At 46.8% G+C, this 16,108-nt stretch overlaps 3 protein-coding genes across 4 annotated transcripts in view; 1 reads left to right on the forward strand and 2 right to left on the reverse strand.

The window, feature by feature from the left end:
• The window catches only part of SHPK (sedoheptulokinase), a 938,822-nt gene that overhangs the window by 268,759 nt on the left and 653,955 nt on the right, over nt 1-16,108 (reverse strand). The gene's annotated exons all lie outside the window — the stretch shown is intronic.
• On the forward strand, nt 722-10,391 carry ALDH3A2 (aldehyde dehydrogenase 3 family member A2). 2 transcript variants are annotated; one of them, XM_042442363.1, is made up of 11 exons: nt 722-896; nt 1,306-1,537; nt 2,134-2,219; nt 2,975-3,183; nt 3,370-3,487; nt 4,314-4,455; nt 5,575-5,741; nt 5,883-5,982; nt 6,307-6,542; nt 8,033-8,152; nt 8,858-10,391. In XM_042442363.1, the coding sequence occupies exons 1-10, from the start codon at nt 735-737 to the stop codon at nt 8,111-8,113; spliced, it is 1,533 nt and encodes a 510-aa protein (XP_042298297.1). In that variant the 5' UTR covers nt 722-734; the 3' UTR covers nt 8,114-8,152; nt 8,858-10,391. The 2 variants fall into 2 exon arrangements, with proteins under 2 accessions (XP_042298297.1, XP_042298298.1); XM_042442364.1 differs by lacking the exon at nt 8,033-8,152.
• LOC121916848 (multidrug and toxin extrusion protein 2-like) overlaps nt 10,484-16,108 on the reverse strand; it is a 9,885-nt gene continuing 4,260 nt past the window's right edge. The window contains exons 10-17 of the mRNA XM_042442362.1: nt 15,846-15,913; nt 15,466-15,574; nt 15,109-15,184; nt 14,335-14,404; nt 14,043-14,175; nt 13,245-13,339; nt 11,551-11,662; nt 10,484-10,887 (exon numbers count right to left, since the gene is read on the reverse strand). Coding sequence (XP_042298296.1) covers nt 10,682-10,887; nt 11,551-11,662; nt 13,245-13,339; nt 14,043-14,175; nt 14,335-14,404; nt 15,109-15,184; nt 15,466-15,574; nt 15,846-15,913 — 869 coding nt within the window. The 3' untranslated portion in view covers nt 10,484-10,681. The remainder of the gene's footprint in view (nt 10,888-11,550; nt 11,663-13,244; nt 13,340-14,042; nt 14,176-14,334; nt 14,405-15,108; nt 15,185-15,465; nt 15,575-15,845; nt 15,914-16,108) is intronic.

Below are 16,108 nucleotides of genomic sequence, written 5' to 3' on the forward strand. Positions count from 1 at the left end.
GACCTTAGGCAAGTCACACTTTCTCAGCCTAAGGGTCTGAACAAATCAGAACCAATCCTTGCCAAGAAAACCCCAGGATAGTTTCGCCGTAGGGTTGCCCTAAGTTGGAAGGGAGTTGGAAGGCACACAACAACAATGGCAAGGCTTTAAGCAAGGGGGCCATGCTGGCTGGGGGATTCTGGGAGTTGTAAAAATAAAAAAGATCCCCCCCCCCCAAGTTTCTGCTTTTATGCCTCTGCAGGTTTTAACCATTCGGGTGAAGTGTCACAGTGCCAGAGGCTGTTCTCTTTGAAAGCGCCCCTGCCAAAGTTGTTTTTCGTGCTATACCTGGTGAAAAGTCCTATTTGCTGTGCGCTTTCAGCCCCCCCCCCGGGGTGGCGTGGGAAACCGGTTCTCATAAAGCTGAAGGATTAGGTGCGAGGGGAAGGGTGGGACGGGTGCCATTGTCTTGCCAGCGTTGCTTAAGAAAACACCCCACTGGCTTGGGCGTTACTTGGCCTGGCCGACTCTAGGGAACAAATATCAATTTGGCTGTACTGCAGGAGCCAGGCTACGCCCATTGGGTATCTTTTGAGAGGTCAGGGGCTTCCATGCCCACCCTGGCGCAGCAGCCCATGCCAAAATGGAAGCTGGCCGCTGGAGAGTCGAAACCCTGGTGGCCTAGGAGTGGCGTGGCTTAGCGCAACTAAGCGTGCCCTCTGCCATTTTTGTCTTTCTGCAGTCTTCGTGGTGCCATGGAGAAGATCAAGCAAACCGTGGACCGTGCCCGGGCGGCCTTCAACACGGGCAAGACGCGCCCCTTGGCTTTCCGGATCCAGCAGCTCAAGTCCCTGAAGAGGATGCTGCAGGAGAGGGAGTCGGACATCCTGAGAGCCCTAAAAGCCGATCTCAACAAGGTCAGCATCTCGCGGTTGGCATCTCCTTGCCTTTGGGTTGGTGCCCCACTTGGGAATTTGGGGGTCGGACTGAATCGACAGGGTCCATGGGAGGAAAACCAGAGGCCGACTTTCAATTGGAAGAATCCCTGGGGAAACCAGGGGCTGTGTTTTTTTATGTTATTGCAGGGTTCCCTAAAGAAACCAGAAGCTGGTTTTCCCATTTGGTGGGGTCCCTGGAACAATCTGTGACCCGAAACCCCACTCCCCATCCCTAGGGAAACCTAGAGGGAAATCTACACTTGGGACTCTTTGTTTGGCAGTATGTGTTTAGGAATATGATGGTGAAGCAGAGAGCCCTTTGGTTGGCTCTTGTCTGGTGTCACCCCTAATCCAAACATATGCCATCCCCCTTGCTTCTCCCACACAGAGTGAATACAACGCATATAGCTTTGAGATCATGCAAGCCTTGGCAGAGGTTGACCATATGCTGGAGAAGCTTCCCGAATGGGCAGCCCCTGAGCGAGTGGGCAAGACCATCTTGACCCTGGCGGATGAAACCTACATCCACCGTGAGCCCCTGGGCGTTGTGCTGGTCATCGGGACATGGAACTACCCTTTCGCCCTGGTCATCAGCCCTGTGATTGGTGCCATTGCAGCAGGTAAGGGAGGTGACGACTCCCCTGGCGCAGCACAGTGGCAGAGGGACTTTTGTAGACCAACTTTCCAAGTTGGGAAAAGCTGGAGGGTCCCCCTGTCTATTTAACCAAGGAAAAGGCTGAGAGGGTATATCCAGTTCTCCTCCATTTCACCAGACACACAAACAGCTTATCTAAATACCTTCTGGATGCCTCCATTTCCCCATCACGTCCTTCCCAAAATGGTGATGAGAAGTGACGATAAAGCCCCCATTGCAGTGGCTCCCCAGGCTGCAAACCAGAGTTTCAGGCAACATCGGATAGTTTCTTATCTTAATTCACTGATTGGAAATGAGGCTTAAATAGCTGATTGGGTCATCTCTCCTCAGTGACTGGAGATAAGCTTGTCTGTCTGGAATAGTGGCTTGTCTTCAATGGAAGAATCATAGAAAGGTGATGGGGGGGATTTAGGAGTCACAAAATGGAATCCATGGGCCACCCTTGATTTAAACTCTCCATTCGGAGCGTAGAAGCAGGGGCGAGCAAAGAGTTCATGGGTTTATGTTGCTCTCCTGGTGTAAGGTTTTGCTGTCATGCACGCACATGCTTGTCTGTTGCAGGCAACGCCGTTGTGATGAAGCCGTCAGAAGTCAGCGAACACACCGCCAAGCTCTTTGAGGAGATGATCCCTAAATACCTCGACAATGTAGGTGTGCTTGTCTGACCGGATCACATTCACACCTCCAAACAAGCCACGGCATGGTTTGACAAGATCTGGATTCTTATAAGGAGCCAAGTCTCAACTAATAAACTGTGGTGTCTTCTTAACAGTCCAGAGACTGCATTCTCAACCTGTGGTTTACTCTTGGCCTATGGCAGTCCAGTGATGGCGAACCTATGGCACGTGTGCCAGAGGTGGCACTCAGAGCCCTCTCTGTGGGCACATGTGCCATTGCTCCAGTACAGAGTTTGCCAGAATTTGTTACTAGAAAGCCAGAGGGACATGGCACTTTGCCATAAATAAGTAGGTTTTGGGTTGCAGTTTGGGCACTTGGCCTCTAAATGGTTCATCGCTGTCTCTGGGTTCTTAAACCATGGTTTGTTGGTATGTCCAAACCCGGCTTGAACCTGGCTTGTTCTCCTCTCCTGGGAGCTGACAAAAGGTGTGGAGGGATCTCAAACAAGCTCAAAATAGGGGAGGCAAACTGCTGTACCATTTGTGGCTTATGCAGCAAACCATAGTTAACCCAGACTGTGGTTAAACGTTAACTGAAAACACACCAGGTTTTCTCATGAGCGACAATCGCAGGGCTCCTTTTTCTGCCAGTATTTCAGATGGAGCCAAAGGGCAAGAGATCAGCCCAAAAGGGACACATTTGAGTCACTAGCGGGACGTTTGTTTTGCCATCATCTTAACCAGCGTTGATTCGGTTCTGAGTCGCTGTCCTGTTTTTCCTGCAGGAGCTGTACCCGGTCATCAACGGGGGGATTCCAGAGACGACGGAGCTGCTGAAGCAGAGGTTTGACCACATCATGTACACGGGAAGCAGCGGCGTGGGCAAAATCATCATGGAGGCCGCGTCCAAGCACCTCACCCCCGTCACCCTGGAGCTGGGAGGGAAGAGCCCCTGTTACATAGACAACGACTGCGATCTCGATGTAGCTTGTCGGTAAGGCACCAGAACTTCAGGAGCCTGGAGGGTCTTCTGAAATACCTGGGAGGAAAGATACACCTCTTCTGGGCTGCAGAGAATATGAAGCCTTTTACAAAGGAGTGTAGTGAGATCGGAGAGTCAGCGCAGCATAGTCGATAACGCTAAGTCTCCTTTTCTTCTTGTTTGCCCTCCTTCATTTAGACGGATCGCCTGGGGCAAATACACCAACTGTGGCCAGACCTGCATCGCGCCGGATTACATTTTGTGCCACCCATCGATCCAAGGGAAAGTCGTGGAGTCGCTTAAAAAGGCTTTAAAGGTGAGAACCCCGTCTTGATTTCATGAGTTTTGAAAAGAGGCTCTCCGCTGCAGACAGTCTGGTTTCAAAGCCATGTAAAGACAGTGAGGCTTTCTTCACTGCCATTTGGGACGTCCGGAGGACGTCCCATTTTAAAAAAGGGGCGTCTCTTTTAGACGCCCCTGGGCCTAGTACGGACTCCGTCTGTACAAGATGGTGCCGGCCCTTCTACATGCCCAGCGCCATCTTTGCGTATCAGACGCTGAGCGTCCGTACGCGTTGCGTCCTTTGTGACGTAGTGAGTGCGCCCCTGGCGCCTCGCTACGTCGCAAACGCGACGGAAAAAGAAGCTCCATTTTGGAGCTTCTTTTTCAGTCCGCAGGGGAGCCGCGCCGTGTGGAGGCTCCGGCTCCCCCACGGACTAGCCGGCGGCGGCGGCAGACAGCCGCAAAGCGGCGGTCTGTACCCCGCCACTATTAATCACTCTCTTCCCTTTGCACCCATGTCAGCATCTTCTTGTGCAATCCCAGGTTTTGGGGTTCTTTTTCCCCACTATCAGTATCCAAGTAACTGTTACAAAATTTAGGTGTGCTTCTATCAGACAAATCATCATATTGCCCATTGGCCATCTTTCTGTTAGATCTCTGAAACGGCATCATACAAAAGTGTGCTTCTGTTAATAAAAGGCATTACATTATGCATTAGAAGTATGTCTGCTAGGAAACATACAAACAGTCCATATCCATTCTGCGGGGTTTACTAACAGGACCTCGAAGGGTAGGATATGACTGGTTAGGTTTCTAGTTCTGGTTAAACCGGGGTATTGAATCTCAACCGACTTTTGCAGGAATTTTACGGGGACGATATAAAGAACTCCCCGGACTATGAAAGGATCGCCACTAAGCGGCATTTGAAGCGCCTCATGAGCCTCTTGGAGGGGCAGAAGATCGCTCACGGAGGGAAAGGGGACGAAAACTCCCGCTTTATGGGTAAGGCTGGTGAAAAAGCAATAGATAATACCTCTTTACGTTGATGTTTTAGCTGCACAACTTGAGTTTCCCTTATCTGAATTCTGAAATACTCCAAATATGAGTGGCTGAGACAGTGACACATTTGCTTTCTGATAGTTCAGGATACGCAAACTTTGTTTCATGCACAAAATGATTAGGTAAAAATATTGTGCATGAAATTAGCTTCAGGTTCTGTGTATATGAAATATATATGAATTTTGTGCTCAAAATTGGGTCCAGTCTTTCTGATATCTCATTATGTGCAAATAGAGATGTTCCAAAATCCCAAACGCTTCTGGCCCCAAGTGTTTCGGATAAAGGAGACACAACCTGTATCTGTTATTTTAATCGGAAGGGTGAAAGGATGGATTTGAGAGGATAGGGATGCAGAGCTTGGACGAGTTCCTTTTTTTGGACTACCAGAATCCCAATCCAGAATGGTTTTGCTGGTTGGTAATTCCTGGAGCTATATTCCAAACGATGGAAGTTTCCAAACTCTTTTAATCCAATAATGGAACTTTTTCAAACTTTGGAGGGGACGATATTTGTGTCTGTGGATGATATGTCCCAAATCCTGTTGCTAGTTTTAACTAAAGCAGATTCTTTCCGTCAGAGGAGTTTACATACGTGTTGATTGATTATTCCAGAAGCGATCTAGTGGGATTACTCAACCAAAAAGGTTTTTGGCCTATATTTATACTTCCCCTGAAAAATTATATACAAAGAGAAGGGATTTAGAACAGGGCCACTATGTTTAAGTTGCATTCCTCAGCCAAAAAAGGCCTTGAATAATGAACAAATACAGTAAAGTGAGTGACACAAAACCAAGGGGTGAATCCACAGTGCAGAAATAAAACAGTTTGACACCACTTTACCTGCCATCTGGGCTACATAACCCTGGGGTTTGTAGTTTGGCGACACATTCATCCTGGTCTCTCGGAGAGCTCTGGTGCCTCGCCAAACTACCAACCCCAGGATGTCAGTTAAAGTGGTATCAAACAGCTTTAACTCTCCAGTGTGGACACGCCCTTCGTTTCCCGTGCCGCCACATGCTTTTGCCCTTTGCAAGCTTGACTTTGCCTCCTTTTTGTTTCCCAGAGCCCACCATCCTGACGGACGTGGATCCGAGCGCCAAGGTCATGCAGGACGAGATCTTCGGACCCATTCTTCCCATTGTCACCATCCGGAGCCTGGACGAAGCCATTAAGTTCATCAACGAGCGGGAGAAACCCCTCGCTCTTTACGCCTTCTCCAAAGACAACAAGGTACGGGTTCGGAGCAACCGGTCCCACAAAATGGCAGCCGGGGGGCCAGGAAGCTGGTCCTTCTGGTTCAACGGTAATAAAGAAAAGAAAATTAAAACTACAAATCCCATAGGAGTCTTTCTGCCTTCTCTGCCCTAACAGATCATCAAGCGCATGATTGCTGAAACATCCAGTGGCGGAGTGACCGCCAATGATGTCCTGATGCATTTCTCTATCCCAGGATTGCCCTTCGGAGGTGTTGGTAAGTTGATGGAGAACGACTGCAGGGGATTTCTGGTTCAAAACCTTCCTCTACCGTAGGGATAGACAAAGTCATATTATATCTATATATTTTTATCAATCTATCTCTCACCTGTTTGCCGAACTGGACAGTGTACAACATTTTAGTACCAACCGTTATCATCTTTAAATGACTGTAAGGAGAATTGCTTGAAGCTCGCTCTGTGAGGCTTGGCTCCCTCCGCCTCCTGCGTGCCGTTTTTGGCCTTGCGCTTCTTCCGCAAGGGCAGATCTCAGGATCTGACCCACAACCTTACCACCCCTGTGCCTCTTCTTCCCTCCCCAGGGAACAGCGGGATGGGGGCCTATCATGGCCACTACAGCTTTGACACCTTCTCCCACCGCCGGAGCTGCCTCATCCGGGGTCTCAAGATGGAGTCAATGAACAACCTCCGCTACCCACCCGGCACCCCGAAGAAGCGGGAATGGGCCAAGTTCTTCGTCACAACTCACTTCAGCAAGCGCAAGATGGGGCTGGCGGCCATTGCCATTATCGGGATCTTGGTGGCCATCGTGGTCAAGGTGAGCCTGTCCCCAGGGGTCTCGCTTCCATCTCAGGGAGCCTTGCTTGCCAAGTGGGGCTAGAACAGACAGATTTGTCCTCTCTTGCTCTGCAGTGAATTGACGTTGCAGGGAAGCAAATGTCAGAAGAACGTTAGAATAAGAGAGGTGTGTGTCCCTGAAATCTCTCCTGTAGAGGTACCCACATCTGACCCACAGAGGTCTGTGGGCATGGACCACCCTTCTCTCAGGCCTCACTCCAAATGGTAGCCCCCCCAAATTCTTTATCACTCCTCGGAGAGGTAATTCAGGTTCCTCTCATGGCTTTGTTGCTCCCTTGGATGGAAAAGAAGGTGAAAGCATGAAGCTGGTTTGTTGTTGTATTCCTTCAAGTCATTTCTGATGTATGGCGACCCTAAGGCAACCTGATCATGGGTTTTCTGGGGCTGAGAGCCCAAAGTCACCCAATGGGTTTCCATGGCCGAGAGGCCATGTCTATAAAAGAAACTTTCCCAGACTCTGGGTAAGACTACATGTCCTTTAAGTGTTCCTCTCAGGTCTGTAATTCCAAAGAAGCAGCGTCTGAGCAGATGAGTTACCAGCTAAGCTCCAGAGTAAAAGGAGGGAGATGGAAATGTAATAGACTTTCACCAATCTCCAATATTGATTTGCTGATACTCAGGAGGGACAGAATCTTTTGCCTGAGATGCTGCAACAAGAATACATTGGGTGACTTTAGCCTGTAGTATAAAAGGCTGCAAATCCCATCTGATCTTAGAAGCTAAGGTCAGTCCTGGTTAGTACTAGAGGACCTGAAGACTTGAAAGCACAGAGACACACATATAACTCTTTATTATGATAAATGGATATGTGTGTAGTAGCATATGCAAGCATTAAAATCCATCAAGATAGGGAGTTTGTTTGCTAAGAGGTAATGCAGAGGGGGATTTGTGTTTGTAATGCCAGGAAGGTAACCCAGGTAGGAAGGCAAAATGCTCCCTGTGGAAATTACTCCACAACCACAACGCCGCCACTGAAAAGACCTTTCCTCCGCTCTTACTCTTCCTTTTGCCCTGCCTCAATCCCAAACCTCTCTGTCCTTGCTCCCTGCCTCCTTCACCTCTCAAAATCCCAATATTTGGTGCTAGAATAGTAGCGTTTTAACCATAGTGAGAATGGACCCCAGATTGCCCGGGTCTACATGCTCACATAAAGTTGCTCATGTGCCTTAGTTTGCTCTGATAGAAGGAGATGAAATCAGCAACAGGGGGGTGTATGTCCTCTCCTCGGGTCAAGCTAAACATTTACGGGCCAGTAATGACCACAATGCGTGTTGTGGCTTAATGGAACAAGAGCAGGAGCAGGTGAAGAAGTTGGCAACTCTGGCGCAGTCTGCCACCTTTCACTGCAAAGTGATGCTCTTCTTGTTTGCAAGGGAGGAAAGGTTGGTAGCTAATGTTAAAGAATTAAGGCCCTCTCGTTTCACGTTTTTTTCCTCTGGTTCTCCCCAGAACCGCCGGGCATGGCTAGGTCTTAAGGCCCTCCTGGCTGCTTCGGCAGCTCAGATAATGTGGCGGCTTGGTAAGAGCTGATGGGATCCATGTTCAAAGCCGGCTGGTGATTGCAGGGAGGTAGGAACCTGCCCTTCCTTCCTTCCTTCCTTCCTTCCTTCCTTCCTTGCGTTACTTCCCTGTCCATGAGTCCCTTTCCTTCTCTCTGCATGTAAGAGCCGCATGCGCTTCATTCCTCCTTAGTGCGCCCAGGTTTTCCAAAGTGCCATAAGAAAACTTCCCAAAGTGTGTAGGTTTGACAATTAGGAAATAGTTACGAACTAGTTTGGGTTCTGCCTAAAGACCAACTGAAAGTATTGATTTCTGTTAGCCTAGATGTGGGTTTCTCTGTGGAAATCCTCTCCGCACCCATAAGTTACACGACGCTTTGATTTCTGCCTTTATGAAAGGTCCCACACTCCAAAATAGGGGATTTTTTGGGGCGTCTCGTTCAGTCTGTATAAAAGGAAAAGCTTTCAAACGCTTATATTGGGGAGGTTGCTTATGAGAAATGTTGCCCGCCATAAGGGACAATGTTTGTGCCTCTCATATAAGGGACATTTCTCATAATAAGGGACACCTGCCAGCCCTATAAGGGACAGGCTTTCTGATCCTCAAATAAGGGACAGCACTATAAGAGACGGGCTTTCCGACAAATAAAATACAGTTATGTGAATCAGGTAAATGGAAAAGACCCTTTGTGTGCATTTCATCGATTAAGAATTTCAGATTTAGGAACAGATTGGAAACTTAATGTTCTCTTTTCTCTCTTTCTTTCTCTTGCAGTTTGCTCTCTGAATCCGAGGCTTGTCTTAAACGGAATCCACTATTAATGAAAGTTCTAGTTTGCTGGGACCGGTTTGGTTTTTTTCCTCCTCCTCCTGCTGCTGCTGCTATAATCCACTTGTAAGAGTTTTATAGTTGTACGATTATAAAACCACTCAACACACACAATGACAAGACAAGTAAAAGCATCGCTACCCTCCATTTTCCAAGTCAGAAATTTCACTGCAGGCTGTAATGGTGCCTAGGGTCGAAAGCGGACCTCTCCCCGCCTTGTTTTAAATGGGCAGAGGATTTAAAATGGAGGGATTTGCTTCTTTCCTACCCAGAATACTTTGTTTGTGTGTCGGGGGAGATTGAATGTTATACACCCTCCCCAGGAAACATCTAAAGTAAACCTTTTTTAAGCATGGTGCACCTTCTCTGGGTCCTATTATCCCCGGTCTGTTTGGCATGGAGGGCTGGGGATGATGGGGACCCGTGTGGTTTCCATCCCGGCTTTAGAAACGAGAGGTGTTCCTTTAGAAAGTAATGGACTTCTGAGCCTGCAGTGTTTGGTTTGTCCTTCCAAAGTTTGTCCGTAAGTTTGTGAGTTTGTCTACTCTTTGAGTTTTCCAAGGTGCTGAAAGCCTCTTCCCAAACGGCTCCTCCATCTTGGAGAGAGGGCCTGTCAAACATTCCCAAAGCCTGACATGGATCCACAGCCCCACTGACTCGGCCTTCCGGAAGCGTGCGACTACACATCCCAGAATGCCTGGCTGGAGGATTATGGGGCTTCCAATCAAACACACAGAGAGCACTTAGTTTCAGAAAACTCTCCCTTTGGGCTGAGCTTTATAGTAACTCTTTTGGACTACCCCTTCTCAGGATGCTGGGAGTTGGTGCTCCAAAAGAGTTACACTTGCTATTTTGGCTTTTGAAGCCAGCTGACATATATAGGTGCTGTTTTAGTATTTAGAGCACAGTTTTGCGCCAGTTTACACAGAAGTAATTCCCACCATCTTCCAGTTACTCCAAAATTTAAACTGGTACAGGATTGCAGCCTGTGCCAATTGCTTCTTTAAGATAATCCTCCTCTTCCATGTATGCAGGTGGCCACATTCAGCCATTATACCCAAACCCTGGTTTGAGCAGAGCTTTGGCAAGATTACTTCTTTGGGATCACAACTCCCAGTATCCCCCCTCAGCTGGGGATTCTGGGAATTGGACTCCCAAACCAATGCCAAGGCTCTGCTTCCATTGCTGTCAAGGATTGCGTCGTTTAGTCTCTTGCTAATTTTCTTCCTTTCCTTAAAACAAGAAGCAATTCTCCTTCTGATCTTTATTTTTATATCTATATATATATAACAAACACTTGTATTGTTTAGAGTAGAAACTGACATATGGACAGAATTGTTACTAAAAATATATATATATATAAGATTTTATATGGAAAAGATTGTATCTCTGTTTAATAAATACAGATCTGCTCAAAACCTATGTAACTGCAAAATTGCACGTATCGGGAATAATAAACGTGATTAATCGGTGATCGAAACGGAGGCGTGTGTTTTGCTTGAATCGCTTGAACTATTTGAATTTGGCTTTGGTGAATTGGTCTTGCAACTCTACTGAGTCTCAACATTCAAGATTTCAAAGTCTCTCCTTTAGGGAAGATCTTTGTTTAACAAAAAGACTCCAAAGCTTAGTCTCTTGAGAGTCCGTCGGGGTTTTTTTTCTGATCCCGGTTCCAGGTTCAAATGTTACTGGCGTCCATCGATTTACTTCGGAAGCAAGGCACCCCTAGATCTCGCTTGATGAATTGGGAGGTTGACGTCTTTCCGAATCCTAAACGGTGAACAACCGGACGGCAACTCCTAACGCCAAGACGGCAAGGGCAGCTCCGATAGCCAATCCCCTCCACACGATCAATTCTTTGGTCGTCAATACTTTGCCGACGACGGAGACGCCCTCCGTCCTCTCGGCCTGGTAGGTCGGCCCGTCCACCGCGGCAAACCTCACAAGCACCACACCGTTTTGGGAGTCCGTCGGTCCTGCGCCAAAGAATGATGGAAACAAGAATAAGTGGAAAGGCGACTTTAAATGAACGCTTCTTAACTTTGGATCATCCTCAGGTGTCTTGGAAATGCAACTCCCAGAATCCTCAACCATAGGCTGTATTCATTTTATGATGAATGGGTCATTTCCCCCTCCTTCCTTCACTTTGTCTTGAAGACTTAAATATTTCTTCTAATATTTCTTTTATTCTTATGTTTATGGTCTGATTCCTCCTGCCTAAAAAATCAATGTTTCTTCTATCCTTTTGCCTTTGGTTCCCAAACTCACTGGGGATTCTGGGAGCTGAAGTCCAACATCTGGAGGATCAACATTTCAGATTTCACTTTATATCATTAGTATAATTTCAAAAACATTCAGGGTTAGTCGTGATGGCCATTTAGTAAATCCAATAACATCAAAAATCCACCAAATGGTGATACATTTATGTAGCCAACCAAAATGCACAATATACACGTTGCAAACTTTGCAATATTACACCTTGCAGTGGAGCGTCAAAAGCTTGCAACATGTATATTGTGTGCTTTGGTTGGCCCCATAAAGGTATCATTGGTAGATTTCTTTATGTTATTGTGTAATTTGAATTTCTATAGAATTTGCAATTGAAGTAGCCTTGCATTGATCATAAACAGGTGCTGTACCAGGTATGCAAGTGTTTTCTGTAATGGAGGAAGGTGCCATCTTGGCTGGTCCTGGAACCGAATTCGAATCCTCCATAGTTGGCCTATGAGTCAATCCTGCGCGGTGCTGAGCCTAACAGACAAAAATAATAATAAAAAAATTCTGATTGTTTTCATGTATTGTTTTTAAATAGTTAAATGTGTTTAATAAGGTTTTAGGGGAGGGAAGGAACAATTGGGTTATTGGACATTATGGGGTCTTTTTGTCCCCCTTCCTTTACTTTGTCTTAAAGACTTAAATATTTCTTTTAATATTTCTTCTATTCTTATAATTATCTGTTTTCTCCTGCCTAGAAAAAACAATAATGTTTTTAGCCTTTGCTCTATTCTTTTGCTTTTGGTTCCCAAACTTTGGTCCTCCAGGTGTGTCTTTGGACTTCAACTCCCAGAAGCCTCATCCACCTGAACCAATAGCCAGGAATTCTGGGAAATTGAGTCCAAATCATCTGGAAGACCAGAGATTGTGAATCAATTATGCTGAGGCGAGGCCAGGCAACAGTCAGAACCTGGTCTGTGAGGCAACTAGGCCCAAATACAGTGTTAAAGATAGTGGCCCAATATGTTACCTCAGACAAATTTAAAGGGGTAAAAGACCAATTCAGAAACTGGACTTTGAGGCAACTTTTAATGACTCCAGCATTAAAAATGGTGACCCAGGCATGTCTGGAGGATATTTTACCTCAGCCAAATTTAAGAGGCTAAAAGACTAGTTCAGAAACTGGGCTTTGAGGCAACTAGGCCTGACTCCAATGTTAAAAATGGCGGCCCAGCCATGTCTGGAGAATATTTTACCTCAGCCAAACTAAAGGGGTTGAAAGATTAGTTCAGAAACTGGATTTTGAGGCAACTAGGCCTGACTCCAGTGTTAAAGAAGGCAGCCTAGGCATGTCTGCCTGAAGGGGCTAAAAGACAAGATTCCTCTATCCTTGACTAAAGCGGCGCCATCTTGCAAACGCCAACCCCGGCTAAGGGATTGGGGCGGTGAGATGGCTGACCTAAGAGGAACTTGGGAAAGGAGAACCATTTCTCCTTGACCAAAGTCACCCCATTTTCAAAAACTGACCCTGGCAAGAGGTTTGGGTGGTGAGGCGGCGGATTTGAAGAGGTGACTGGGTGGTAATCCCATTCCTAAACCTATCTTTAAAAGATTTGTTCTAGAACTTTCTTTCTGGCTTGTGATGCCAGTTTCGAAGGAGACGGCGGTTACCTCAGAAATACATCTGAGGAAGCGGACTCAAGCCCAGGAAAGCTCATGCTACCAGCTTCATTATCATTATTATTACTGTTGTTGTTAAGCTTTATTTATATAGCACTGTAAATTTAACACATCTTCTTTCTTTCAGGTAGTCTCATGGCTTACATAAAAAATAAGCATAAAAGCCAATATCCTGCACAGAACCTTCCAGAAGCAGCAGGCCTTTTTCCCTTGCTGCCCTTACTCAAAATGGCCACCATCACGTCAACTCCATGATCCTTTACCACTAAGGGTTTTTTTTTTTTTGCAAGCTGTGAGTGCACTGTGTGTTTTTGAGCCATTTCCAGCTCATGGCGACACTAAGATGAACCTATTCCAGGCAGGAAAGGAAGATGGGTCCGCACTGGGGATGATAAGACATAGAGTCCAGTGACGTCTTCCTAACCCCTTTAAATCTCACCTCCTCCGCCGCCTGTTTCCAGTTCATCCGGGCAATGTAGATGATGGAGAACGTGGATGGGATCAGGGCGCAGATGAACATCCCCACCCAAAGTCCTGGGGAGAAAAGGAGACATAGTTCAGGGGAAATGCATGTCCCATGGAGTCAATCTAGCCCCATAGATTTTGCATATCACTATTTATCCCCCTTTGATGATATACAGTACTGCATTTCCAATCTTCTTCCAAGGATTGCCAACTGACCAGAAAAAGATTCACCCTGGACGGTTCTTTGTGCTTTTTAACAGGAAATGTGGAAAGTTCAGAAGTTGGCGATTCTTTAAAAGGGAGAGGAGCCACAACCAGCAAAGAAGTTGGCATCTTTGCTACTCCTACAATTGCACAAACCCATAGTTGCACCAATCTCTAAAGGCCACAAGAGGGCAGCAGAGGTATAGACAGTCAATAGGGTTTCCTTCTTGGTTGCCTTGGTTGCATCTGCACTGCAGAATTAATGCACTTTAACACCACTTTAACTGCACACGGCTCCATGCTATCGGATCCTGGGATCTATAGCTTTGTGAGCTATTTCATCCTGTGCGACAACAACCTACAAATCCCAGGATTTCTCCAAGCAGAGCTTGGAGAGATGACTGTGTCGATTGGATTACAACACACAGAATCCTTCATTGGGAGTTGTAGTCCCCAGGAAGCAACTTTTCCACACTCAGCTTTTGCTCCTCTTTTGCTAAACGTGCCCGGTTCCTAGTCCAGATATCACCATCATTCAGTACACAAGACACAAAATGCCCCCAGGTACCCATCAATTCCATTTTGGCGACAAAAATCAACACAACGCCCACTGGCAGGCCGATGGCGTAGTAGCCGATGGCGTTGAAGATGGCGCCGAGTTTTTGCTTCCCGGTTCCGCGCAGAACTCCGCTGGTTGTCGCCTGGAAACGGGAGGAGAAGACATTCGTGTTACACGCCATAGGCGGTTGTTGTGGTTGTTGTGTGCCTTCAAGATCGTTTCCGGTTTGTGTGCCTTCAAGCCTAAACGCTGGAATGATAGAGGGATTCCCCCTCCATTTTGTTGGCGGAGATGTACTCACAGAGAGGGCTTCGAAGAGATGAAAGGAGATATACACTGGCATCACCCACGCCACCAGCTCTATCACTTCTCTGTTGGGAGAATTGAGGGGGGAAAGAAAGAAATATTTGGACATCATCATCATCATCATCATCATCATCATTGCAGGCTAATATAGTCAAATCCATAGGCACCCTAGTAAAGACGCAGACACGCAAGCCTTAATATATATATATATATATATATATATATATATATATATTCATGTAATGCAATGGTTTCCAAACTTTGGGCCTTGAGGTGTTTTGGACTTCGACTTACAGAAGCAGCAATCAACCTTGGCCAACAGTCAGGGATTCTGGGAGTTGAAGTCCAACAACCTGGAGGACCATACTTTGGAAACCACTGACTGACGTATTCAACGATCGGAGATAAGAACGCACAGATTGGAGATAAGAGCAGGATTTCCCCATGTGTCTCTTTTACCCTTCCAAGGGAAGATTAGAGCAATGGGGTGCCTCTTTCCATACCAAGCGTGTGCGGTTTTGGGAAGGACTTCTACATACACGCAACACGCACACACAAACACACAATGGTCTGGGTGAGATCCAGATGCTGGAGGTTCTCATCAAGCCCACTGACACAAAGCAAAGGCCACACAATGGTTTCAAGCAGGGTTAAAAACCGGTGGTCAAGGAGGACAGAGCCAAAACTAAGCGTCCCAAAACCATTTTTGACATTGATGCGAAGTGCTACCAAATGTCCCAGAGGTTAAGTCTGCGGTCCTATTACTCACTCGTCGCTGGTGAATATGTAAGCCAGGATATCTTTTGTGGCCGACAACACGACGCACATCAGGAAGACAAAACACACTGCGGGGATTAAGGGAAGAAACGGAGAGATCAGCAGCAAATTAATGCGGAGATTAAATTGTAATCTCTATTTTTTTTTCCAACGCAGAGGAGCCAAATGGATTGGCGACTGGATCATTCTGCAACCCTGTCGATGGGCCTCCGTTCTCCATGGAGTTCCAGGACATCCAGGTCTCTCCTCTAACGCTTTAACGCCGCCTCCCAGGATATGATGCCTGAGATAACCACTCCGCTTTGCTTAACGTTAGGACCAGCTTCCCAAAAGAACCATCATAAACTACCTGTACATAAAAGGGAGACCACAGAGGACTTCCTGGCTTCTTCCGCGTTCCCGGCTCCTAAGGCATTTCCCACCTGGACGCTGACGGCCGCACTGATGCCAAAGGGGACCTGGAAAGCGATGCAAGGCATTAATCCAGATCTAAACTGGGAGGTGCTCCTTTTATCACTGTCTCAGAAGAATTACCTGATCTGATGAAACCCACAGCTCCTCAGATAAAGAGAGGAGGTCTTGCTGGAATAAGATGTCTAATTCTAGCATACATACCTCCTCCAAATCGGAAGAAGGTACTCATTAAAGGAGGAAGCATTCGTGCACCCCTGATCCCCTTTCCTTGTAGATGATCATTTGGGGTTCATGGGTAACGGAAGAAATCCTCACCATGTAAACCACAGTGGCCACTTCGTAAATGATGGATTGCGCTGACAGTTGAAGGACGCTGAGAAGACCTGGGGGCAAAAAGGCATTTTGGGGTAAAGGCTGCATCCGCACTGCAGAAACAATCTGGTTTGACACCACTTTAACTGCCATGGCTCAATGCTATGGAACTCTGGGAACTGTTGCAGCACCAGAGTGGAGCTTCTTGCCAGGAATGAGAGTGGCTTGAATATTGGTTCCACCCATTGGCAGGAATTGAGAGTGGT

Source organism: Sceloporus undulatus, chromosome 11 (assembly GCF_019175285.1).
Source record: "Sceloporus undulatus isolate JIND9_A2432 ecotype Alabama chromosome 11, SceUnd_v1.1, whole genome shotgun sequence".
Lineage (NCBI taxonomy): Eukaryota > Metazoa > Chordata > Lepidosauria > Squamata > Phrynosomatidae > Sceloporus > Sceloporus undulatus.

What these genes read in the sequence shown, in the direction of transcription:
- ALDH3A2 (XM_042442363.1), top strand. Translation starts at nt 735, where the DNA reads ATGGAGAAGATCAAGCAAACCGTGGACCGTGCCCGGGCGGCCTTCAAC. An exon ending in GATCTCGATGTAGCTTGTCG is followed by an intron (nt 3,184 to 3,369) that starts GTAAGGCACCAG and finishes TCCTTCATTTAG; the next exon opens with ACGGATCGCCTGGGGCAAAT. An exon ending in CGCTTAAAAAGGCTTTAAAG is followed by an intron (nt 3,488 to 4,313) that starts GTGAGAACCCCG and finishes CGACTTTTGCAG; the next exon opens with GAATTTTACGGGGACGATAT.